Raw genomic sequence first — 21828 nt, 5'->3', positions numbered from 1 at the left:
TATCTGTACTCTGCTGTGCCCAATAAAAGTGGACATCTGTCTAGTAAAATGGAAGGGGGGGAATGAAAGACAGATGCACCAATAAGAATATGAAATGCCTGCACCTCAAGCCAATGGGACTGGTGCAAGCTGGGGCAGTATAGTGGTGTAGTTGGCAGTGGCTCGTGCCCTTTTATTTAGGTGTTAATAATGTCCCTTAAGATGTGGCCATTACACAAGGACAGGAAGAAGCTGCATGGGTGTTGTGCGGATGCAAGCAGGTGACCTAGGCACTTCTTTCCCAGTCAGAACGAACACATGCATCTACCTTCCTACCAATCTCTATGGTACTGAGCTGGGGACAGAAGCACCAGATTTAAGTCCAACTCCAGAACCACTACACCTGCAGTTTTCAAACTCTCCCAAAGTCCTTGTGGGAGCAGGAGGAGGCGGGAGGGGGAGGTAGCGATACTATCCCCAGGATCAGGCTGCTCAGGGGGGCTGCAGGGACTGGGGTGCACTCCCCAGTCCCTGCATCAGCCGTTCTGGGGTGTGGGGAGCCCTGCACGAGAACCTGCAGGGCTCCCCAGGTCAGCAGAAGAGAAAGTGAACCGATCATGCTCCAGCTCCGCAAAACCGCAAGTGGAGCATGATCGCTCCACTTTCACTTCTGCTGACCTGGGGAGCCCTGCAGGTGCTCTCCCCACACCCCAGAACAGCTGATGCAGGAACTAGGGAGTGCACCCCAGTCTCTGCAGCCCCGTTAGAAGTGAAAGTGGAACGATCACGCTCCACTTCCGATTTAGCGGAGTTGGGGTGCAATCACCCCACTTTCACTTCTAAAGCATGGGGGAGCCCTGCAGACACTCGCACAGGATTCCCTGCACCCCCAGGTGGCTGCAGGAGGCTCTGGTAAGTGCACCCAAGCCCCTGCAGCCCCCTGAGTGACACGATCCTGGGGATTGCACCGCTGCTTCCTCCCTGCCTCCTGGCTGTCCCTGCCCCTTAAGGGGAAAGAGGCCAGGGCCCTCAGACTGAAAACCTCTGCACTACACCATTCTGGCTCTATAGCTCAATCCCATCCTTGAGATAAGCCAGTGTATCTCCACATATGCTAGTGCAACAATGGCCCCACTGATGCACGTGTCTGCTCCTGCAACACCAGAAAAACACAGCATCCTTTGGATGCTGGCACAACTCCACTGGTGGAGAGGCCAAAGTGGGGAGGAGACTGGAGCATAACACGGAGGGAAATGAGTGGAACAGAGAGGAGTTAATGTAGTGAGTTACCCAGCTTCTTGCTGTGCTTGAGGGCTGTTGAAGCCCCCTTTGTGATTCATCCCAGTCTCTCAGCTGCAAAAGGATTTGTTCTAGCTGGTGTACACCCTTTGCAATGAGAGATTGTGTGCTTGTTTTACCCTGCTGCCCTCTTCTGAGGAAATTCTCTTTCTAGCCTGGCTCCATTCTGGTCCATAAGGTATTCTTTGGGTGTGTGTTTATGCAAGTGGGACAAGGGGACTCTTAGTGGTTCTCTGTTTTTGCCCCTTTACTGCTGATGCCACAGCAGTGTAAAAATGCAGAGTCATCCTTATATTGTGGCATATGGCTGTTTGGTGTCCTTGGGTCATCTCTCTATGGTTGGTGTGGTGCCTGTTGCTGTATTGTTCATTCTTAGGGGCCAGCGGGGGAGGGGGAGTATGTTTTCCTAGCAGTGGCTGCTCATTGGTCCTTGTGCCTTCCCCTTCTCTGTTCAGTCCTCCCTGGTGGTGCTTCTCTGGCCACCAGCATTGGGTGGGTGTGGTGACTGGCTCTTTGGATGTTGCACTGATAACAAGCTTATATTGCACCAATGTTGTACCGACATCAGGATGCCACTCCATGGATGATGGGTTGTATCAGGGTTTCCACAGATACTGTTCAGGGCTGTGCTGGTGCAGTGGTGGCTGAATGGGCTTAGGATGGGCTCAGACGACACCAAACTTTTCCGAGTGGTAAAGACCAGAAGTGATTGTGAGGAGCTCCAGAAGGATCTCTCCAGACTGGCAGAATGGGCAGCAAAATGGCAGATGCGTTTCAATGTCAGTAAGTGTAAAGTCATGCACATTGGGGCAAAAAATCAAAACTTTAGATATAGGCTGATGGGTTCTGAGCTGTCTGTGACAGATCAGGAGAGAGATCTTGGGGTGGTGGTGGACAGGTCGATGAAAGTGTCGACCCAATGTGCGGTGGCAGTGAAGAAGGCCAATTCTATGCTTGGGATCATTAGGAAGGGTATTGAGAACAAAACGGTTAGTATTATAATGCCGTTGTACAAATCGATGGTAAGGCCACACCTGGAGTATTGTGTCCAGTTCTGGTCGCCGCATCTCAAAAAAGACATAGTGGAAATGGAAAAGGTGCAAAAGAGAGCGACTAAGATGATTACGGGGCTGGGGCACCTTCCTTATGAGGAAAGGCTACGGCGTTTGGGCCTCTTCAGCCTAGAAAAGAGACGCTTGAGGGAGGACATGATTGAGACATACAAAATTATGCAGGGGATGGACAGAGTGGATAGGGAGATGCTCTTTACACTCTCACATAATACCAGAACCAGGGGACATCCACTAAAATTGAGTGTTGGGCGGGTTAGGACAGACAAAAGAAAATATTTCTTTACTCAGCGCGTGGTCGGTCTGTGGAACTCCTTGCCACAGGATGTGGTGCTGGCGTCTAGCCTAGACGCCTTTAAAAGGGGATTGGACGAGTTTCTGGAGGAAAAATCCATTATGGGGTACAAGCCATGATGTGTATGCGCAACCTCCTGATTTTAGGAATGGGTTAAGTCAGAATGCCAGATGTAGGGGAGAGCACCAGGATGAGGTCTCTTGTTATCTGGTGTGCTCCCTGGGGCATTTGGTGGGCCGCTGTGAGATACAGGAAGCTGGACTAGATGGGCCTATGGCCTGATCCAGTGGGGCTGTTCTTATGTTCTTATGTAGGATAGTTGCTACGCTGGCTACGGTGTGCTACTGGCACAGTTTCCAAATAGGATTAGGTCATTAGAGTAATAATATTTTCAAACTAGTCAACACAAAAGAGCTTCACATAAATCACATAGCAAAAGCAGTTTGAGGACTACTGCTTGGGATATGTGATCATTTTTTACGGCAGTTTTAGCCATGTGGGTTCTTTCAGATATTTAAATCATCAGATAGGTTGTTAAGTAATGCTGATGGCTGTGGGGACAATCTAGAGGTATTAGGGTACCACTGGGGGCACTTACATAGCCAACAGGACTATGTAATTGTCATTGGTAGTGTGAACTTCTGCAATTGCAAATAAATAAATATGATGGAAAGACAATATTAGTATGAAAATGTTTATATGACCACCAATTGTGTGCAACAGGTCAGCCCTTCAAGACCTAAGACTTGTGAGCCCCATATCCACAAAAAGAACCCAAATCTTGCAAGGAGGAGTTTTACAAGGAGCCTATAATTCACAGGAACACGTGAGGTGTGGAAGCAGAATGGAAAGAATCTTGGTAGGAACTCTGAAATACCAGTATACAAACCATACAAATAGAAAACTCGATAACATGGGAACAAGAAAAACACAACTGTAAACAGAGAAGAAACACGGAGAAATTTATTTATATTTAATGGAATGTCAACAGGATCATGCAACAGCGGGGAAAACATATGAAGGGACCTCACACTCAAAGACCACTTTGTCTTCTTACAACAGGGCAGAGACTATTGGCGAAAGAGACTACCTCTAATTTAAACTATTAATAAAACCAGGCCAAGCTCCCAGTTCATTAAATTAAAAAGTGTCCAAATGGAAAATGTTTTTATTTGGAAAGCAGGTCAAGAGAGAATGTGATCAACCATACTTCTACAGGCTGTTATGGCTTAAAGGTTGGCCAGATTTTGGCTTACTACAAAAACTGATGACTGCCGATAGCTCAGCTTTAAAAACGGGTTATACAAAATCAGCAAGGACAAGTCTCTCCAGGCTACTGATCATGATGACTGTATGACTCTTTGCAAAGTTTCAGGGCAGCAACACCTGCAAGGGGTTTTGCCTTCCTGTCCTACTTGTGGCCTTCTCATATTCTGATGGCTTCAATTTTTTTCTATCTATAATTTTTACTACATTTAAAAAATGGAAGCCAAAATCCAATAAAAATTTGTGGTTTCCATTTTTTTGAACACCCACATTCCATTTTGAGGAGTTGGCAAAAGTCTGCCTGCTTGATGGCCACTATGAGACTATGAAAGGCTAGTTATACCTTTTCCCCTGACCTGAGGCCTTTCCAGAAAATATTTAGCTCCCAGATTGTTTTCAGGTCTTCTCCATTGAAATGTTGATACACATGCTACCTTGGTAGAAACCTGTCACTCCATGCGGCTTTTACACAAGTGACAAATAGAAACCTCTTATTAACATAAGCTTCCCTGACTTGGTTTTTCACATTTTTTGCCTATTGCCAACTTGAACATTTGCTGGTCAGTAGCACCATGAAAAGTGGGCACATTTTGTCAATCCAGGGTTGGCCTAAATCTTTTTTCCTCTCTCTAATTTGCAATCATTTATGCAAAACATGCATTATCTGGCTTTTGCTGGTCCAAGTCCCACAGGCAGTTCTCTCTCTCTCTCTCTAGATATGGGGGATCTTCTTAATGAGAGCACTAGGACTATTAACTCCATCACAAGTCATAATCAGATGGGATTGCTTTTCATGCTGATGACATGTTAATTTACCTGTCAGGAGCTGAAAATGCATTACTTGGAAATGATGAGAGAAACTGAGTCATTTGGACAGGTATCAGGATACAAAATTAGGGTACATATCAAAGTTTATATAATATAGTGACAAGCTGGCAGATGTGTACAAGATAAGCTTCCATATGGCAGGAAAGAAAACCCAAGGAGAAACCTGCCAATTGGAACAAATTATTCATCAGCTGGTTAAGTAGGAGGTTTGCAACCTGTACAAATTGGCTCTCCAGGATATACCATCTATTTCGTAAGATCTCTATTCAGATTCTTTGAGAATGAGATCTGCACCTATTTATGAAAAGCTGACTATTAAATATATAGATAAGAAAATAATACTTAAAGCAAAGCTGAATTAAGGTTGCAATTCTATATACCTTTTTCTGAGAGTAAGCACCATTGAACACAAAAAGAAGTTCTTCAGAGTAGACAAAAACAGGATTGCTGTGTAAAGAATGGACAATTGAAACACATTTGTTGCCATTCACAAAAGATAATACTTGATTAGAAAAATGCAATTAGCGTGCGCGCACGTGCGCATGCAACACATGTGTGTCTTTCTGAGAGTAAGCCCCATTGAACACAATAAGATGTGTACTTTAGAGTAGACAAGAACAGAACACACATACACACATGTGTATAGAATTATATACATTTTTGTAATGACAATTTAGTGTGAACTAAACCCAACTAATATTTTGGACATTGTTAAGTAGATGTGGATGGAATAAATTGAAATAGGACAAGAAAAAGTTGCAAGAATTTAATTTCTATTTTGGAAGAGTTAAACATTCACCATTTTTATTCACGGGCTTAAGAAAGATGTGCCAATTTTGAATTAATAAGAGTCTCTGTGTTAACTTGTTTTAAGGCCTGCTGCAAACACAACCTATAGAATATGCCAATATTTTGAATTCAATGTTTTTGTTTGATGACAGCAGTACTACACCATGTGTATAAACCCAGTCTATACATCTAAATAGCTTTAATGTTGTGTCCTGATTTCTTTCTTCAAGAGTTTTTTTCCTGACCCTTCCTATACAGAACAAGTTGTTACTGCAGTCTGTTCAACCTGCAGAAAAATCTGAGACCAGCTATGCTAGAAAGAGAAGTGTGAACTTTATGTGCCCTTTCTACCTCCTTCCCCCATGAACATGGATCATTAATTTCACAGTCTTTGGAGAACACTTGCAAACCTTCATAAATGAAGCCACAAGTGAAGACTGGCAACAGGATTTCACACAACAGGCTGAAGCTGCAATTCTACACACAATTGCTTGAAAATAAGTCTCACTGAACTCAGTGAAATCTATTTCTGCATAAACAGGATTTTCTGCATCTTGACTCCCTAAACCATTCTTAAGAATTTTTTTTAAAATCCCCAATATAGTTTCGGTTTTTGTTTGAAAAGTTGAAGGAAATATTTCAAACATTTTAAATTCAGGCTCCCCCCTGCATCGCAGCTATTAGAAGGAAACCCCTGAACAGAAGGGAGCAGCAAAAGTCCAGGTGGGATCTGCACTTTGCAAAAAAAGCACTTTTAAAAAAAGCCTTGCCAGATACAAAATAGTAACAAGAAATGGTTTCTATTCTATGAAAGCATAACATTCTAAATAACTGATGTTTTTTTGAAGCAGGAAGGAAAAGGAATGAAGTGATCAAACCCTGAGCCACACATAAGGAACTAAGGCTCAAACTAAACGTGTAAAATCCCACAGTAATTGACATTTGTCAAAGAATAAGTGCATATTAGGAAACAATACATACAAGGATTTTCTTATACTGCATGTTTCATGTCACAGAATATCCAAGCATCTCTCTTCTGCTCATTCAGTTCTCAATTCCCAGGAACACAAAAGCAGAGATTTATATACTCCAACCTTAAATTCCACTCCATTCAACGGGGTCCAGAAAGAAAAAGGGAGGTGTCACTGCTCATTCAGAAATGGACCAGAAAGATATGGTGAACTCTGTGAACGTATGAACTGCAGTAAGAGAAATAATCTGACTAATGCTGGATGCTAGGAAAAGTAGGCCCTTGCATTAAAGATTGTATGAATGGAGCTTGTGGCATCCTTCCTTTTGGTAAAATTTCTCTCAAGGGTAATGGTGTCACAATACTACAATAGCTGCAAATCAGTTTAGTTAACATTTCCAGAAAATAAATGAGCATTTATTTGTGAAAACACAAATTCAGATGCAGTATCTTTAGGATCAAGGATAGAGAGGGAATGAAATTTTTGAAAAATGCTGCCCAGCCATGAGTGCAAAAGCCCTGAAAGAAGTCCTCTTCAATTTAGGATTCTTTCTGAGAAATTAGTTCAGGGACTATGCCAATTCATGGCTGTGACTTGTGCAGACATTAAAAGCTGAATTACAATTGAAAATGACAGAACAGATATTTTCCACAGTGATGTAAGGGACATCATCTGAATATACATCCTTTAAGAAAGCAAGCTTGTAAAACTTTTTACAAGGGCTGTTGAAAATGCCTTTAAAAAAATCTAGGTCAATGTGAGCAGAGATACATTAGCATATAATTACCTGGGAAGCAGGTTGTTAGGTGTTCCATTAGTGCTTCTTGCGTGACTTGTTTTCGTGCTGAGTTCATTGCAGAGATGGCCAGGCAAAGGATTTCCCCAAGTGGGATAAACTGTGATTGACTGATGGGAGACATACTGATGGGTGATACATCACCTGCAGAGAAAAAATGGACTTTCAGCCAAGTGCTTCACTTAACTATCATTTAATCAGAATGACTATATGAAGACAGACTGATGCTTCCATCAAAATGTTGCAATAGAACCTTCACAATAAAACAAAACATTACATTAGAAAACTTAACATTCTTCCTTACAACGTTAAAACACAGATTCCAAAAGCTTGGTTGAAAAAAAGGGGTAAGGAGGTTAAAGTGGATAGGTCTTAACCAGCAGAAAACAACTTGGCTACTTGTAAATAAGAAAATTCCTATGAAAAAGCTTATAACTATAGTATATTATCTAGAGAGGTAGGTGGACAATTCTAGCGAATTCTGTAGAACACAAGGCTCAAAGGAAACCACACCATTTTATTAATAGCAGCAAAAGGCAAATAGCAAGGATTGAGAAACAGATGCCCCCAAATAACTGATTGGTCTGAACTAAGATTTGAGAAGTTGTAACGTAAATGCTGACAGAAGAAAACAGTAATAGTTTTTAGCATTTGTTAATCTGCTAGAAAAACAGAAGCTACTGAAGGATTCAAATTGTAATTTAGAAAATTATTGCAGAAGATATAAATATTGGTATTTATGCATATATGGACTTACAGTTAAACATATGTAAGAACGAACGTGCTATATCTGATCCACACAACTACAACGTGGACTTGCACCAGCGATTAAGCTGCCACAGGTCCAAGTTGAACTATAGCGGCACCTGGGGCTTACGCCAGACAAGGGGACAAATGTCCCCTTACTCTGAGACCTCCAGCAGCCAACCACCCACGCAGGATGTAGTGGATGCCATGCTGGCACTGCTGCATCACCATGTGGGGAATTAAGTAGCATTTGGTTGTCAGTTCACTACTCTGCCACTTTAGCAATACAAGTGCAAAAAAATCAATGATCAACTTCTTGCTTTTCAACAGGAAGCTTAATGGTGCACAGTGGAATTGTCAGCACTGATAGACGGTTATTTTATTTCTCTTCGAATGAACATTTATTCTACTTTGTCAGGCTATTTATTCAAGTTCCCCCCTTCCCATATCTTATTTTTAATCTAAGTATTGCAGTGAATTTTTAAAGAGAAATACAAAAACCCATTAAATGTACAGAAAACTGTTCTCTGTGATAAGCAAGAGTACCATACGCCTGACAGTTCAGCAAAGGCTGCCCTTGCTCTGCAGTTTTAGCTCCTGTTCTTACTGAGGTGTAACCTTGAGTCTGAGCTGTACCACTTCAGACTGTAGCTGGGTGCTGCCATGACTCACTACTTCACCACAGAACAAAGAATCCCTTTATACTGAAAGCTAGACATCAGGAATAACGACTCTTGCGTTGCCCTCTTCCTGACATCTAGTTTTCTATGTTCAAGGAATATTTTTGTACAGCAGAGCATATGACCACAAGAAGACCTCTCAGCAACAGCATGCAGTACAAGATCAGTCACAAGTTTACCACATCAGTAAATCTAGGCCCCTGTAATCATTCTTTCCAGAATTCCAAAATGCCTATATTTATTATATACAGCACTGAGGAACAGTATGTACTGAAGGTCTTCATTACCAAAAAGAAGTCTAAAATATATGCAGTGAGAGAATGAAGTGAATTCCAGACTTGTTAATTTCAGTTAAGGGCACTGAGTTTGTTTTCAAGGCATAATTCAAGATAAAAGTTCTTACACTGGCATGCAAGACATATGTTTGGAATGATTTAAACTTTATTAGTAAACTATAAACCTGCAGCAGGGAAAAATGTATCTAATGTTCCCCAGCGTGCTGGCATCTAATAGCTTGGGGGAAATGGCACCTGCCATCTACCTCCACCTGACCCCAATTGGATGTCACATCCTGGTTCAAGGCATCACTCAACCAAGGACTGAGGACCCAATCCTGAACAGTGAGCGTGGGCTCACCAGTGGCACACAGTTGCAGACGTGCTGTAAGGCATGTGTGCAGGCCCAGTGCAGGCCCAGTGTTGGAGTTAGCCCAGCAGAAACCTGTGCAGGGCCAGCTTCAGCAGACTGCCTGGCGGTGGAGAGGTAAGTGTGGGAGGAGGTGGGGAGGAGGCATTCCAGGGTGGGGAGAAGTGGGCAGAGGGCAGGGAGGAGGCATGGCAGGGGAGGAAACAGGGTGGGAAGGAATGAACTCCACTGTATCCAGAGCCCCATTTCAGACTGCACGGCACGACATGGGACTCTTCCATTTTGTGCTGGCTTGAGAGCCACCAAAGAACTGAGTAGTTCTATCGCGGAGCTACTCCACTTGGGGGAAGGGGACAAAACTACCTTTCTTCTGAGGCGGCAGTTGCTGCCCAGGGCAATCTGGATGCCACAGCCACCATTTTGGCGCAGTGGCAGCCCCGTGCTCCAGGCAGCTCAGGATTGGGCTGTGAGTTATCCTATCATGGCCAACCCCAAAGGGTCAAGGCAGCCGGCCAGCACAGACCCACACCAGAAAACTTTGTGTAAGCCTTTGCACGAACTAGCCAAGGGGCTCGCCAGCCAGCTTCATCAACCCAGACAAGTGTTGTCAAGAGTGGATTTGGCTTACCCCTTGGCCTTGCTACCCAGCCAGAACACCACATGCCTAACCCTAACATACTTGCAAGAACCCCCAGTTCAACCACATTCAAAGACAAAAAGCTGCCAACCAACAGCCAATCAGGTTAGCAGCAAAAAACTCAGGCATTCAGTTAATCTCAGACTGAACATAGGGGAGGTGGGCAGGGCTTGCCGGATCAATGCAGGCAAAAAGTGGGTAGCCTGCCAGGCCCAGCAACAGCCACACCCCACCCATCAGCTCCAACAGGCATCCAACTGCCTGCCTGTATTTTCCTGCCTCTGTCTCCTGCGTTAAGGAGGAGTGGCTGTGCAAAGGGTGGTAGGGCTGCAAGTGCCCTATGTTAACAGACATGTTAACAGATGCTGAAATCCTGCTGTCCAACTATGAAAAGCCAAACTGGTTTATGAATACTTAGACAGACTTGTGGATAAGTACAGGACATTTGCTGAGCCACAAAGTATTTATCTCTTTGTGGCTCAGCAAATGTCCTGTACTTATCTGTAGGCATATTTTCTGCAACTCATAACGGTTAACTCTTCTAAAAACATTATGAAATAGTCACAAGAACCTTAACTAATTCAAATACAGGGGTTCATTGCTTAACAATGGACTGCATATATGATTGAGCAAAGTGCAACAAGGAATCTCTTAATGAGGCAGTCAGGTCTCACAGAGTGTCAGTTTACACAACAAAGAGGCTATGAATGCAAAGAAGAGGCAATCTATCTCCAATAGCCTGTGCAATCAACTAATGTCTGGCTGGCAGCGTCTGTTTATACAACAAAGGTACTAGATTGGCTAAATGTTCACTTAACGACCTAATCACATAACAACTGGGATTAGAGAACATAACTCTGTCATTAAGTGATGCACACCTGTATCTACTTGAAGACAAATGTTTTACAGCTTTTCTGGAACCCTATGAAAGAAGCAGATTTCTGAATGTCTTCAGACAAGAAGTTCTAAAGCTTAGGTACTATCCCTGTAAAGGCCCCGCTGTCATCATCCTGCTGCAATGACAGAACTGCAAAACATTTTTACTCTCCTGACCTCAACCAGTGCATTCTCACAGTGGGACAAGTCATATAGGCAGGTAGATCCCAGAATATTGTGCACTGAATTGGAAAATGAGAGATTAACCAGTGTAACTGGCACAGAAGCAGGTGAATACAAGCATTGCCTCCACACACAACTCAAGATTTAGAGATATATTTTGCAGCATTTGAAACTTCTGTGGTTTCTCCAAGGGAAGCCTGATATTCAGCACACATCAGTACTCAAGCCTGGAAGGTACAGAAGCATGGATAAGTGTATAAAGGTCCAACCATTCCAAAGAGCAGGGAGTCTCTGTACAAAATGCATATGCCACAACCTGCTTCTCAGGAAGCAGGCTTTGGTTCAAGAGTACTTCAGACTTTTTTTGTACGTGGTGAAATATGGTAATAGCCACCCCCCTTAGCCACAAAGCTTCCTGGCTGACCTTGGGCCAGTCACTTTCTCTCAGCCTCACCTACCTCACAGGGTTGTTGTGAGGACAAAAGGAGGGGAGCAGCTGTGTACACCGCCCTGAGCTCTTTGGAGAAAGGGCGGTATAAATAAATAAATAAATAGTGACTCCATGTATCACAGGCAAATGTGTCACTTCCTGGGCACAAGAAATCCCTATAAGGATCACTTCCATTTTGTCTTGATTTGTTTACAATTGTTCATCCATTTTTATGATAATGGGAGGGGGGTTAGGCAGACACGTCCTCAGCACTAGGCTTCCCCAAGCACTCTTAAGTTTCTCAAGACTAAAGCAGGTCATGCCAAAGTGCCCTGGCTGTCATTATCCTATCCCAGCCTAAATTTTGAGTATGTGTGCATGTGAAATCAGCTGCCACTAGAGAGGGGTTTTGGAAGGTTTCCACCAAAGGCTTTCCACCACTCTGGAGTTACCCCTTTACCATGGCTTTTCCCAGCACAGGGCTGCCCTTAGGAGCTGGGGGACCCAACTGGAAGCATTTTTTGTGGAACCCCACATTCACAGCCAAAGTCTGTAGAATATGAAGGCCCAATCCTATCCAACTTCGTTCGTTAGGCACTGGGGAATGTTTTGGGACAAGTGGGGCCTGTACAAGAGGGACAGGCTTCACTTGAACCAGAATGGAACCAGACTGCTGGCACATAACATTAAAAAGGTGGCAGAGCAGCTTTTAAACTGATCCCTGGGGGAAGGCCGACAGGAGCCGAGGGGCATCTGGTTCGGGACTCCTCATCCCTATGGGACGAGGATGAGGAAGTTAGAGATCACAAAGGCAGAGTAGGAGAAGAAATTGGGAATGGTAGTGTGATGGGATGTGATAGAAGGTTTGGCACAGTGAGAGGATGCGGGGACAAAGGTGTTACCAAAAAGGGCTGTTTTGTATAGGGGAATAATTACACTGCCTTTATTGGAAACTTCAGGACCATAGGCTGGATAACAAGACGGCGTAATGCAGAGAAATTCCCTTTTAGCTTAAGGAGGAGACTGAAAGATAGATAACTTTTAATAAAAGATTATATCTTTATTACAAAAACACACAGGTAAACATAATGCACATGAAAAATGATGAGTCTTGGTCCTAGTATTTGCATCTAGCGTACCTAGTTTTATGGTGGTTGCATGTGAAAAGTATTTGGTGCATCCGAGGAAATTAAAAAGGGAACGGTTGTAGGGAAGGATTTTAGGGGTCCCTGGTCTGCCAAACGCAGTTGCTAACTAAAGATGGGGAGAGAAGGGGAGAAAAAAGGGAGGGCAAGAAAGAAGGGAAAGAGTTCCAGATGCGAGATAGTTACCTGTCTTGTACAGCAGTTGGATGGGGGGGGGGGGAGAAAGTCCTGTGGAGGACCCTCTAACACGGAGGGAGAGCCAGAGAGAGAGTGCATGTGGGCAGAAGCCTTCTCTTAAAAGGGGTTTTTTCCAGACCTGAAGATGACCTGGATGTGACCTAGAGCTGACCTGGATGTGCTTGCTTACTACACACAGTTGGGTACTTGGAATATGTAAAACATTGAAAGGATTATCAGCAAAATTCAATAGGGTCAAATGACTGTCTTCCTAGCTGGGGGAACTTACACAATACAGTAACCCAGGAAAGCAGTTCAAATCTGCATAGAGTACTTAAGCAGTGATTGAGTTAAAACAATACAATGAATAGGAAACACTTAAACAATGATTTACTATGCCAGACTTCTTCCTCCTAGAGAGGTGGATGTTCCTCCTCCTAGAGAGGTGGATGTTGTAACCATGAGCTTGTGGCTTGACCTGATTGTGACCTGTGTGTTGAGGTTTAATGTGTTTGCATAAACAGTGATTGGATTAGGAGACACTTTTGCATAAACAGTGATTGGGTTAAAACAATACAATGAATACAGTGACCACATGGAAGTGGAGGTTGTGTGATCCATGAGCTTGTAGCTTGACCAGAGTTTTGGAAGTTTGGCCTGTGAGAAGTTTGGCCTGTAACCAGATATAAAATCACAACTAAGGAAAAAGGGGATTTTCACGTAACAAAGGAGCTAATAAGCAGCCCATCCTGGGGCATTCCATGTACAAATGCTTTTATGCGAATGCCCGGAGTCTCCGAGCAAAGATGGGAGAATTGGAATGTCTGGTGACAAAGGAAAACATTGACATAGTGGGCATAACGGAAACATGGTGAAATGCGGAGAATCAGTGGGATACTGCAATCCTGGGCTATAAACTCTACAGGAGGGACAGGTAGGGTGGCCATTTATGTTAAGGAAGGGATAGAATCCAGCAATGTAGAGACTGAAGGCGGGTCTGACTCCACCATAGAATCTCTGTGGGTTAAACTACCAGGCCTGTGGAGCGATGTAATACGGGGGGCGTACTATTGTCCTCCAGAACAGAAATCGGAAGGGGACCTTGAAATGAGGAAACAGATCAGGGAGGTGACAAGGAGGGACAGGGTTGTAATCATAGGGGACTTCAATTATCCTCATATTGACTGGGTCAATTTGTGTTCTGGTCATGAAAAGGAGACCGGATTCCTTGACGTGCTAAATGACTGTGCCTTAGAGCAGCTAGTCATAGAGCCCACCAGAGGACAGGTGACTCTGGATTTAATATTGTGTGGTACTCAGGACCTGGTTAGAGATGTCAATGTTACAGAGCCATTGGGGAACAGTGATCATGCTGTGATCCGTTTCGATGTGCACGTTGGGGGAAGAATACCAGGCAATCTCTCACAAAAACCCTTGACTTCCGACCGGCGGACTTCCATCAAATGAGGAGGCTGGTTAGAAGGAGGTTGAAAGAGAAGGTAAAAAGAGTCCAATCTCTCCAGAGTGCATGGAGGCTGCTTAAAACAACAGTAATAGAGGCCCAGCAGAGGTGTATACCACAAAGAAAGAAGGGCTCCACTAAATCCAGGAGGATGCCCACATGGCTAACCAGCCAATTTAGAGAAGCTGTGAAGGGCAAGGAAGCTTCCTTCCGTAAATGGAAGTCTTGCCCTAATGAGGAGAATAAAAAGGAACATAAACTGTGGCAAAAGAAATGTAAGAAGGTGATACGGGAGGCCAAGCGAGACTATGAGGAACGCATGGCCAGCAACATTAAGGGGAATAATAAAAGCTTCTTCAAATATGTTAGAAGCAGGAAACCCGCCAGAGAAGCGGTTGGCCCTCTGGATGGTGAGGGAGGGAAAGGGGAGATAAAAGGAGACTTAGAGATGGCATAGAAATTGAATGAGTTCTTTGCATCTGTCTTCACGGCAGAAGACCTCGGGCAGATACCGCTGCCCGAACGGCCCCTCCTGATCAAGGAATTAAGTCAGATAGAGGTTAAAAGAGAAGATGTTTCAGACCTCATTGATAAATTAAAGATCAATAAGTCACCGGGCCCTGATGGCATCCACCCAAGAGGTATTAAGGAATTGAAGAATGAAGTTGCAGATCTCTTGACTAAGATATGCAACTTGTCCCTCAAAACGGCCACGGTGCCAGAAGATTGGAGGATAGCAAATGTCACGCCTATCTTTAAAAAGGGAAAGAGGGGAGACCCGGGAAACTATAGGCCGCTCAGCCTAACATCTATACTGGTAAGATGGTGGAATGCCTCATCAAAGATAGAATCTCAAAACACACAGACGAACAGGCCTTGCTGAGGGAGAGTCAGCATGGCTTCTGTAAGGGTAAGTCTTGCCTCACAAACCTTATAGAATTCTTTGAAAAGGTCAACAGGCATGTGGATGCAGGAGAAACCACAGACATTATATATCTGGACTTTCAGAAGGCGTTCGACATGATCCCTCACCAAAGGCGACTAAAAAAACTCCACAGTCAGGGAATTAGAGGACAGGTCCTCTCATGGATTGAGAACTGGTTGAAGGCCAGGTAACAGAGAGTGGGTGTCAATGGGCAATTTTCACAATGGAGAGAGGTGAAAAGTGGTGTGCCCCAAGGATCTGTCCTGGGACCGGTGCTCTTCAACCTCTTCATAAATGACCTGGAGACAGGGTTGAGCAGTGAGGTGGCTAAGTTTGCAGACGACACCAAACTTTTCCAAGTGGTGAAGACCAGAAGTGATGGTGAGAAGCTCCAGAAGGATCTCTCCAGACTGGCAGAATGGGCAGCAAAATGGCAGACATGCTTCAATGTCAGTAAGTGTAAGGTCATGCACATTGGGGCAAAAAAATCAAAACTTCACATATAGGCTGATGGGTTCTGAGCTGTCTGTGACAGATCAGGAGAGAGATCTTGGGGTGGTGGTAGACAGGTTGATGAAAGTGTCAACTCAATGTGCGGTGGCAGTAAAGAAGGCCAATTCTATGCTTGGGATCATTAGAAAAGGTATTGAGAACAAAACGGCTAATATCATAATGCCGTTGTACAAATCGATGGTAAGGCCACACCTGGAGTATTGTGTCCAGTTCTGGTCGCCCATCTCAAAAAAGACATAGTGGAAATGGAAAAGGTGCAAAAGAGAGCGACTAAGACAATTACTGGGCTGGGACACCTTCCTTATGAGGAAAGGCTATGGCATTTGGGCCTCTTCAGCCTAGAAAAGAGACGCCTGAGGGGGGACATGATTGAGACATACAAAATTATGCAGGGGATGGACAGAGTGGATAGGGAGATGCTCTTTACACTCTCACATAACACCAGAACCAGGGGACATCCACTAAAATTGAGTGTTGGGAGAGTTAGAACAGACAAAAGAAAATATTTCTTTACTCAGCGTGTGGTTGGTCTGTGGAACTCCTTGCCACAGGATGTGGTGATGGCGTCTGGCCTTGACGCCTTTAAAAGGGGATTGGACAAGTTTCTGGAGGAAAAATCCATTACGGGTTACAAGCCATGATGTGCATGTACAACTTCCTGATTTTAGAAATGGGCTATGTCAGAATGCCAATTGCAAGGGAAAGCACCAGAATGAGATCTCTTGTTATCTGATGTGCTCCCTGGGGCATTTGGTGGCCGCTGTGAGATACAGGAAGCTGGACTAGATGGGCCTATGGCCTGATCCAGTGGGGCTGTTCCTATGTTCTTATTTGCCATTGATACAATTTCTGTAAATAAAGAGCCTAAAGAGAGGTCTGTTTATCCATTTTTAAAGCAGTGTTGATATCTTTTTTGCATGGTCAGAAATTAAAAGAGCCATGATGGGATAATACATGTTGTGGTTTAAGAAGATTTAATACATGTTTAGTTTAATGGTTTAAGGGGGAAGGGCCAAAGTGTGTCGTTAGCGATGGGAGGGCTAGTGCCAGTGGTCAACAGGCATGTGGATGCGGGAGAACCCGTGGACATTATATATCTGGACTTTCAGAAGGCGTTTGACACGGTCCCTCACCAAAGGCTACTGAAAAAACTCCACAGTCAGGGAATTAGAGGACAGGTCCTCTCGTGGATTGAGAACTGGTTGGAGGCCAGGAAGCAGAGAGTGGGTGTCAATGGGCAATTTTCACAATGGAGAGAGGTGAAAAGCGGTGTGCCCCAAGGATCTGTCCTGGGACCGGTGCTTTTCAACCTCTTCATAAATGACCTGGAGACAGGGTTGAGCAGTGAAGTGGCTAAGTTTGCAGACGACACCAAACTTTTCCGAGTGGTAAAGACCAGAAGTGATTGTGAGGAACTCCAGAAGGATCTCTCCAGACTGGCAGAATGGGCAGCAAAATGGCAGATGCGCTTCAATGTCAGTAAGTGTAAAGTCATGCACATTGGGGCAAAAAATCAAAACTTTAGATATAGGCTGATGGGTTCTGAGCTGTCTGTGACAGATCAGGAGAGAGATCTTGGGGTGGTGGTGGACAGGTCGATGAAAGTGTCGACCCAATGTGCGGCGGCAGTGAAGAAGGCCAATTCTATGCTTGGGATCATTAGGAAGGGTATTGAGAACAAAACGGCTAATATTATAATGCCGTTGTACAAATCGATGGTAAGGCCACACCTGGAGTATTGTGTCCAGTTCTGGTCGCCGCATCTCAAAAAAGACATAGTGGAAATGGAAAAGGTGCAAAAGAGAGCGACTAAGCTGATTACGGGGCTGGGGCACCTTCCTTATGAGGAAAGGCTACGGCGTTTGGGCCTCTTCAGCCTAGAAAAGAGATGCTTGAGGGGGGACATGATTGAGACATACAAAATTATGCAGGGGATGGACAGAGTGGATAGGGAGATGCTCTTTACACTCTCACATAATACCAGAACCAGGGGACATCCACTAAAATTGAGTGTTGGGCGGGTTAGGACAGACAAAAGAAAATATTTCTTTACTCAGCGCGTGGTCAGTCTGTGGAACTCCTTGCCACAGGATGTGGTGCTGGCGTCTAGCCTAGACGCCTTTAAAAGGGGATTGGACGAGTTTCTGGAGGAAAAATCCATTATGGGGTACAAGCCATGATGTGTATGCGCAACCTCCTGATTTTAGGAATGGGTTAAGTCAGAATGCCAGATGTAGGGGAGAGCACCAGGACGAGGTCTCTTGTTATCTGGTGTGCTCCCTGGGGCATTTGGTGGGCCGCTGTGAGATACAGGAAGCTGGACTAGATGGGCCTATGGCCTGATCCAGTGGGGCTGTTCTTATGTTCTTATGTTCTTATGGTCCCATGAAACCCTGTTATCCAAGAACCCACAAAAACCTGGAGCCAAAACTGGTTATTGAATCCTTGGCTGGGGTATATATACTTGGTGGTGGGTTGTGATTGAGTAGTGTCTGGGTGGGTGCAGGATTCATTCTAAGTCCACTCTTCTAACCTGCCCCTCCTGTCCATTTTTGGCTGCAGCACCGGTGGCTTTGTATTGATGGTGGAAATATATTGGTATATAACCTTGTCAGCATAATATCAATGTTGGTGCAGCTTTGCTAACTTGGGACTCTCAACAAATCCTAAAGCACTTCAGCCAGCATTTGAATTGAACATAAGATTACACCCTAATACAGGTAACTAGGCATGCGAGGAGAACACCACCCTATGAATCAAATAAAATCTTTTGAATAACACTCTAAGCAGATAAAAAGTGTACAGTTATATGCCTGAATTATGAGCACATAAATAATCTGGATCCTTAATTTTCTTCTGGGAAAACATTTTGTATTTGTTAATAAGTGGAGTTAATAGCAGAAAAACAGAAAATGAAATTTATCCAACCATTTTTAGTTAAAATTCGTTGGAAAGGTTTCTGAACAAAATGCAGATCAGTTCATAGTTTTAAATAAAAATTTAAGTTAGGGTATCTTTTGGGAACAACACTTCTAATAGTGTTTAGTGTCATGTTATTTTCAGCCTTCCAAGTCGCTTCCTGTGACCGTTTACTGCTTCCTGTTAGCATTTACAGATAGCAAAGAGCCAGCAAGACCCAGGAGTCGTCCACAGTAAGGCTGCAGTCACAGGCATTTGCAAGATGAAGGAAATTTTTGAACCACTTTATGTAGGGTTCACTGCTATCCGCGACTTTCGGTATCCATGTTGGGAGCCAGAACCTTCCTGCAGATACTGGGAGGTGCCTGTACTATTAGAAGTGTTATTAATGCCTTGGATTGAGCCAAAAATAAGTGCTTTTCTACATTCAGGGGGAGATAATTCACTATTGGAATCTTACAGAACCAGGTATTTACTTCACTAGGGCTTTAAAATGTAGACTTCAGTAATTGCATCTAGATTGAATGATTTAATAACTACGTATTAAGATCAAACAGGATCTATCTAAAGCAGGAAAATGTTAGCTAAAGTAAGATACAATCAAACAAGGTAAACCCATCAAAACAAAGTAAAGTTTTGATATTTTTAAGTGCCATAAATGTTTCAGTCACGTTGAATTCAGATCTTTAGAATAGGTATGTGTAATGCAGCGGTTTTCAAACTGGTGGGTTGTGACTCACCAGCTAGGGAAACACTGGCCAATGCCCCTTTAAGGGGTGGGGAGGGGGGAAGGCATTTCCAGGATCACACTGCTGTTGGGAGGGTTTTGTTTTTTAACATTTACCTGCAGCCAGAACTGCAGTCCTTTAGGGTTCAGAAACCCTCCACAGGGCTCCCTGTGTCTACAAAAGTATCAGAATAAATGGAAACCTGAAGTACCCTTTTATCTTCTTCTTCTTCTTTTTTTTACAGTGCACCTATTCAAATCCCTCCACTAAAGTGTTGGCTAACAGCCATTTATTTGAGACTGAGAGAGACCCTAGCAATGCCAATAAGGGATAATGTTGATACTCTTGGGATTCACTGTGATCTATCTTTGCTTTAAGATATGTATGTATGTTGATTATGTGATCCTTACACTGATTCACTCGTGGAAATCATGTAAGGAATTATTGCAATTTTAATACAATTTTGTTTCATATCTTTGCCATGCTTTAAAGAATAGGTATAAAGTTAATCTGAAAAATTTGATTATAAAGTTAATCTGAAAATTTTCCTTAAATATGATCTACTGTATATTAGTTCTCTTCCAAATAAACCAATGAAACTTCAATGAAATATTTAGGAAAATTAGTACAGAAATTGACTACAATTATCAGAAGTGGTTATCAGAAGGTTGAAAAGAACTTATATTATTAGATAGTTATAGGGGCAAAGGAAAAAGCAAACTTGGCCCCTCATGTTTATCTGCTATTAACTTTTGATTATGTATTAGGATTTTTCTGATATTCATTGTGCCATAGCTATATTTCAGCATAGTGGACTGTTGTTGTTTGTGGTAATTGGTTTTTATTATTTTCTACTTGAAAACATTTGTATGGCACTTTGGAGATATTCTAGTGGTAACAGGACTTATATTTTTTTTTAATGGACAAATCATGTTAAAAAATCATCACAAGATTTACAAGGAAAATAAGAGTGTTTTTTTAAAGTTAGAGAGAAAAATAGATATAGATTAGAATATTTAAAGGACAAAGTGGGTGAAAACAGTTTTTAAAAATTGAAAAGTTTAAAATGTAGGGAATGGCTGGCCAAAGGAGGAAGAAAACCCATTAAACTAAAATAACCTCTTCAACTTTTACAATCTCAAACCAATTAGCCCCATAATATTATCTGAACCCAATAAGATTATGTCTTCTATAAGATGTGGAGGTGGGAAGCCTGTATTTCAAGTTCAAAATAAGCACCAAGAACAATATCCCTATCAACATCATTCTAACCAATGAGTATGTGAATTGTATTTGAGGAGTTTATAATAAATTCACTTTATGGAAAAGATGTTGTCTACCTTTGCCACTTTGTAGAAATCCCCAGGGCATCAGTAGCATATTATTATCTTTAAACCACTTCCATCTGCACCTAACAAGAAACCATAATATTCTCAGTGGCTGTTAAGTTTCTGACTTGATGATGAACACGGCAATAGTACCTTAAGTTTCTCAGCTTCCACATCTTTAATATCTGTTGGTTTTGTACTCAAAAGCTCACAGTAACATCAATAACAGTTGCTGTTTTCTCTTTTATAAATATGAATTTGGTTTTTTGCAACTCTCTGGTACTGATTTTCATATGAGATTCATTCATGATAGACAGTTCATTTCTGTGACTTAGCATCTTGGACTAGAAGATTACAGATCTTAATATGTTGTAAGATCCTTGCCTTTTGTACTGCAGGGGCACTGGCCCAAAATATTGGTTCTTGCTTTGTATTTTCATATTGTTGATGGTTTTCTGTTTCCTGAGTGAATTTGCCTGCAGCTTCATGGACATTTTAAAATTCCTTTGAGAGTATTCTCAGCAAAGTCACACTACCGCTATTTACTGACAGAATTGTCTTGGGAATGTAAAATTCCACTTCCTCAGCAAGGAAGAATCTGTCAATTAAAAAACTGATATGGTTTTCCCACTCATTCAAAACTGCCTCCACCTTAGCAGGGAAAGATAACTACTAAATGTCTGTTGCAGATTTTTGGCTCATAACCTGCCCTTGACATATTTATGAGATCAATTAATAGGCGAGTATATACAGGTTCTTCATTATGGAATAAAGTAGTATTTTGAATTCATTGATCAGTGCCAAAAGTTTGATTAGTAAGTTTATTCAGTATGGTTAAACTTGGATAATGTAACCAGTGGCTTAAAAAAATAATAATGAGGAAGATGCTTGGATGTAATATACTGAATGAGGAGAAGGAAGGGGTATGGGTCTCAAGGTAATCTACAAATCTAAGGGAAAATGATCACTTCACATAGATTGATGTCTGTTTGGAATCTAACACAGGATGCATATCAGAATCGTAAAGTTAAGACCCATTCCTGTTCTTGAAATATGGCAATGTATCTAAACGTACATAGGCACAGTGACAGCCCTGCCTGTGTTGATGGATGCAAAATGGAACCCAGTGCAATGTCAGAA

At 42.9% G+C, this 21828-nt stretch overlaps 1 protein-coding gene across 3 annotated transcripts in view; it reads right to left on the bottom strand.

The window, feature by feature from the left end:
• STOX2 (storkhead box 2) overlaps window positions 1–21828 on the bottom strand; it is a 114817-nt gene that overhangs the window by 28658 nt on the left and 64331 nt on the right. For all 3 annotated transcript variants that reach the window (XM_066632217.1, XM_066632216.1, XM_066632218.1), the window contains exon 2: window positions 7285–7437. In XM_066632217.1, coding sequence (XP_066488314.1) covers window positions 7285–7437 — 153 coding nt within the window. The remainder of the gene's footprint in view (window positions 1–7284; window positions 7438–21828) is intronic.

Source organism: Tiliqua scincoides, chromosome 6 (assembly GCF_035046505.1).
Source record: "Tiliqua scincoides isolate rTilSci1 chromosome 6, rTilSci1.hap2, whole genome shotgun sequence".
NCBI lineage: Eukaryota > Metazoa > Chordata > Lepidosauria > Squamata > Scincidae > Tiliqua > Tiliqua scincoides.
Note: the sequence above shows the minus strand (reverse complement) of the source record. Positions and strands in the feature narration are given on the sequence as shown.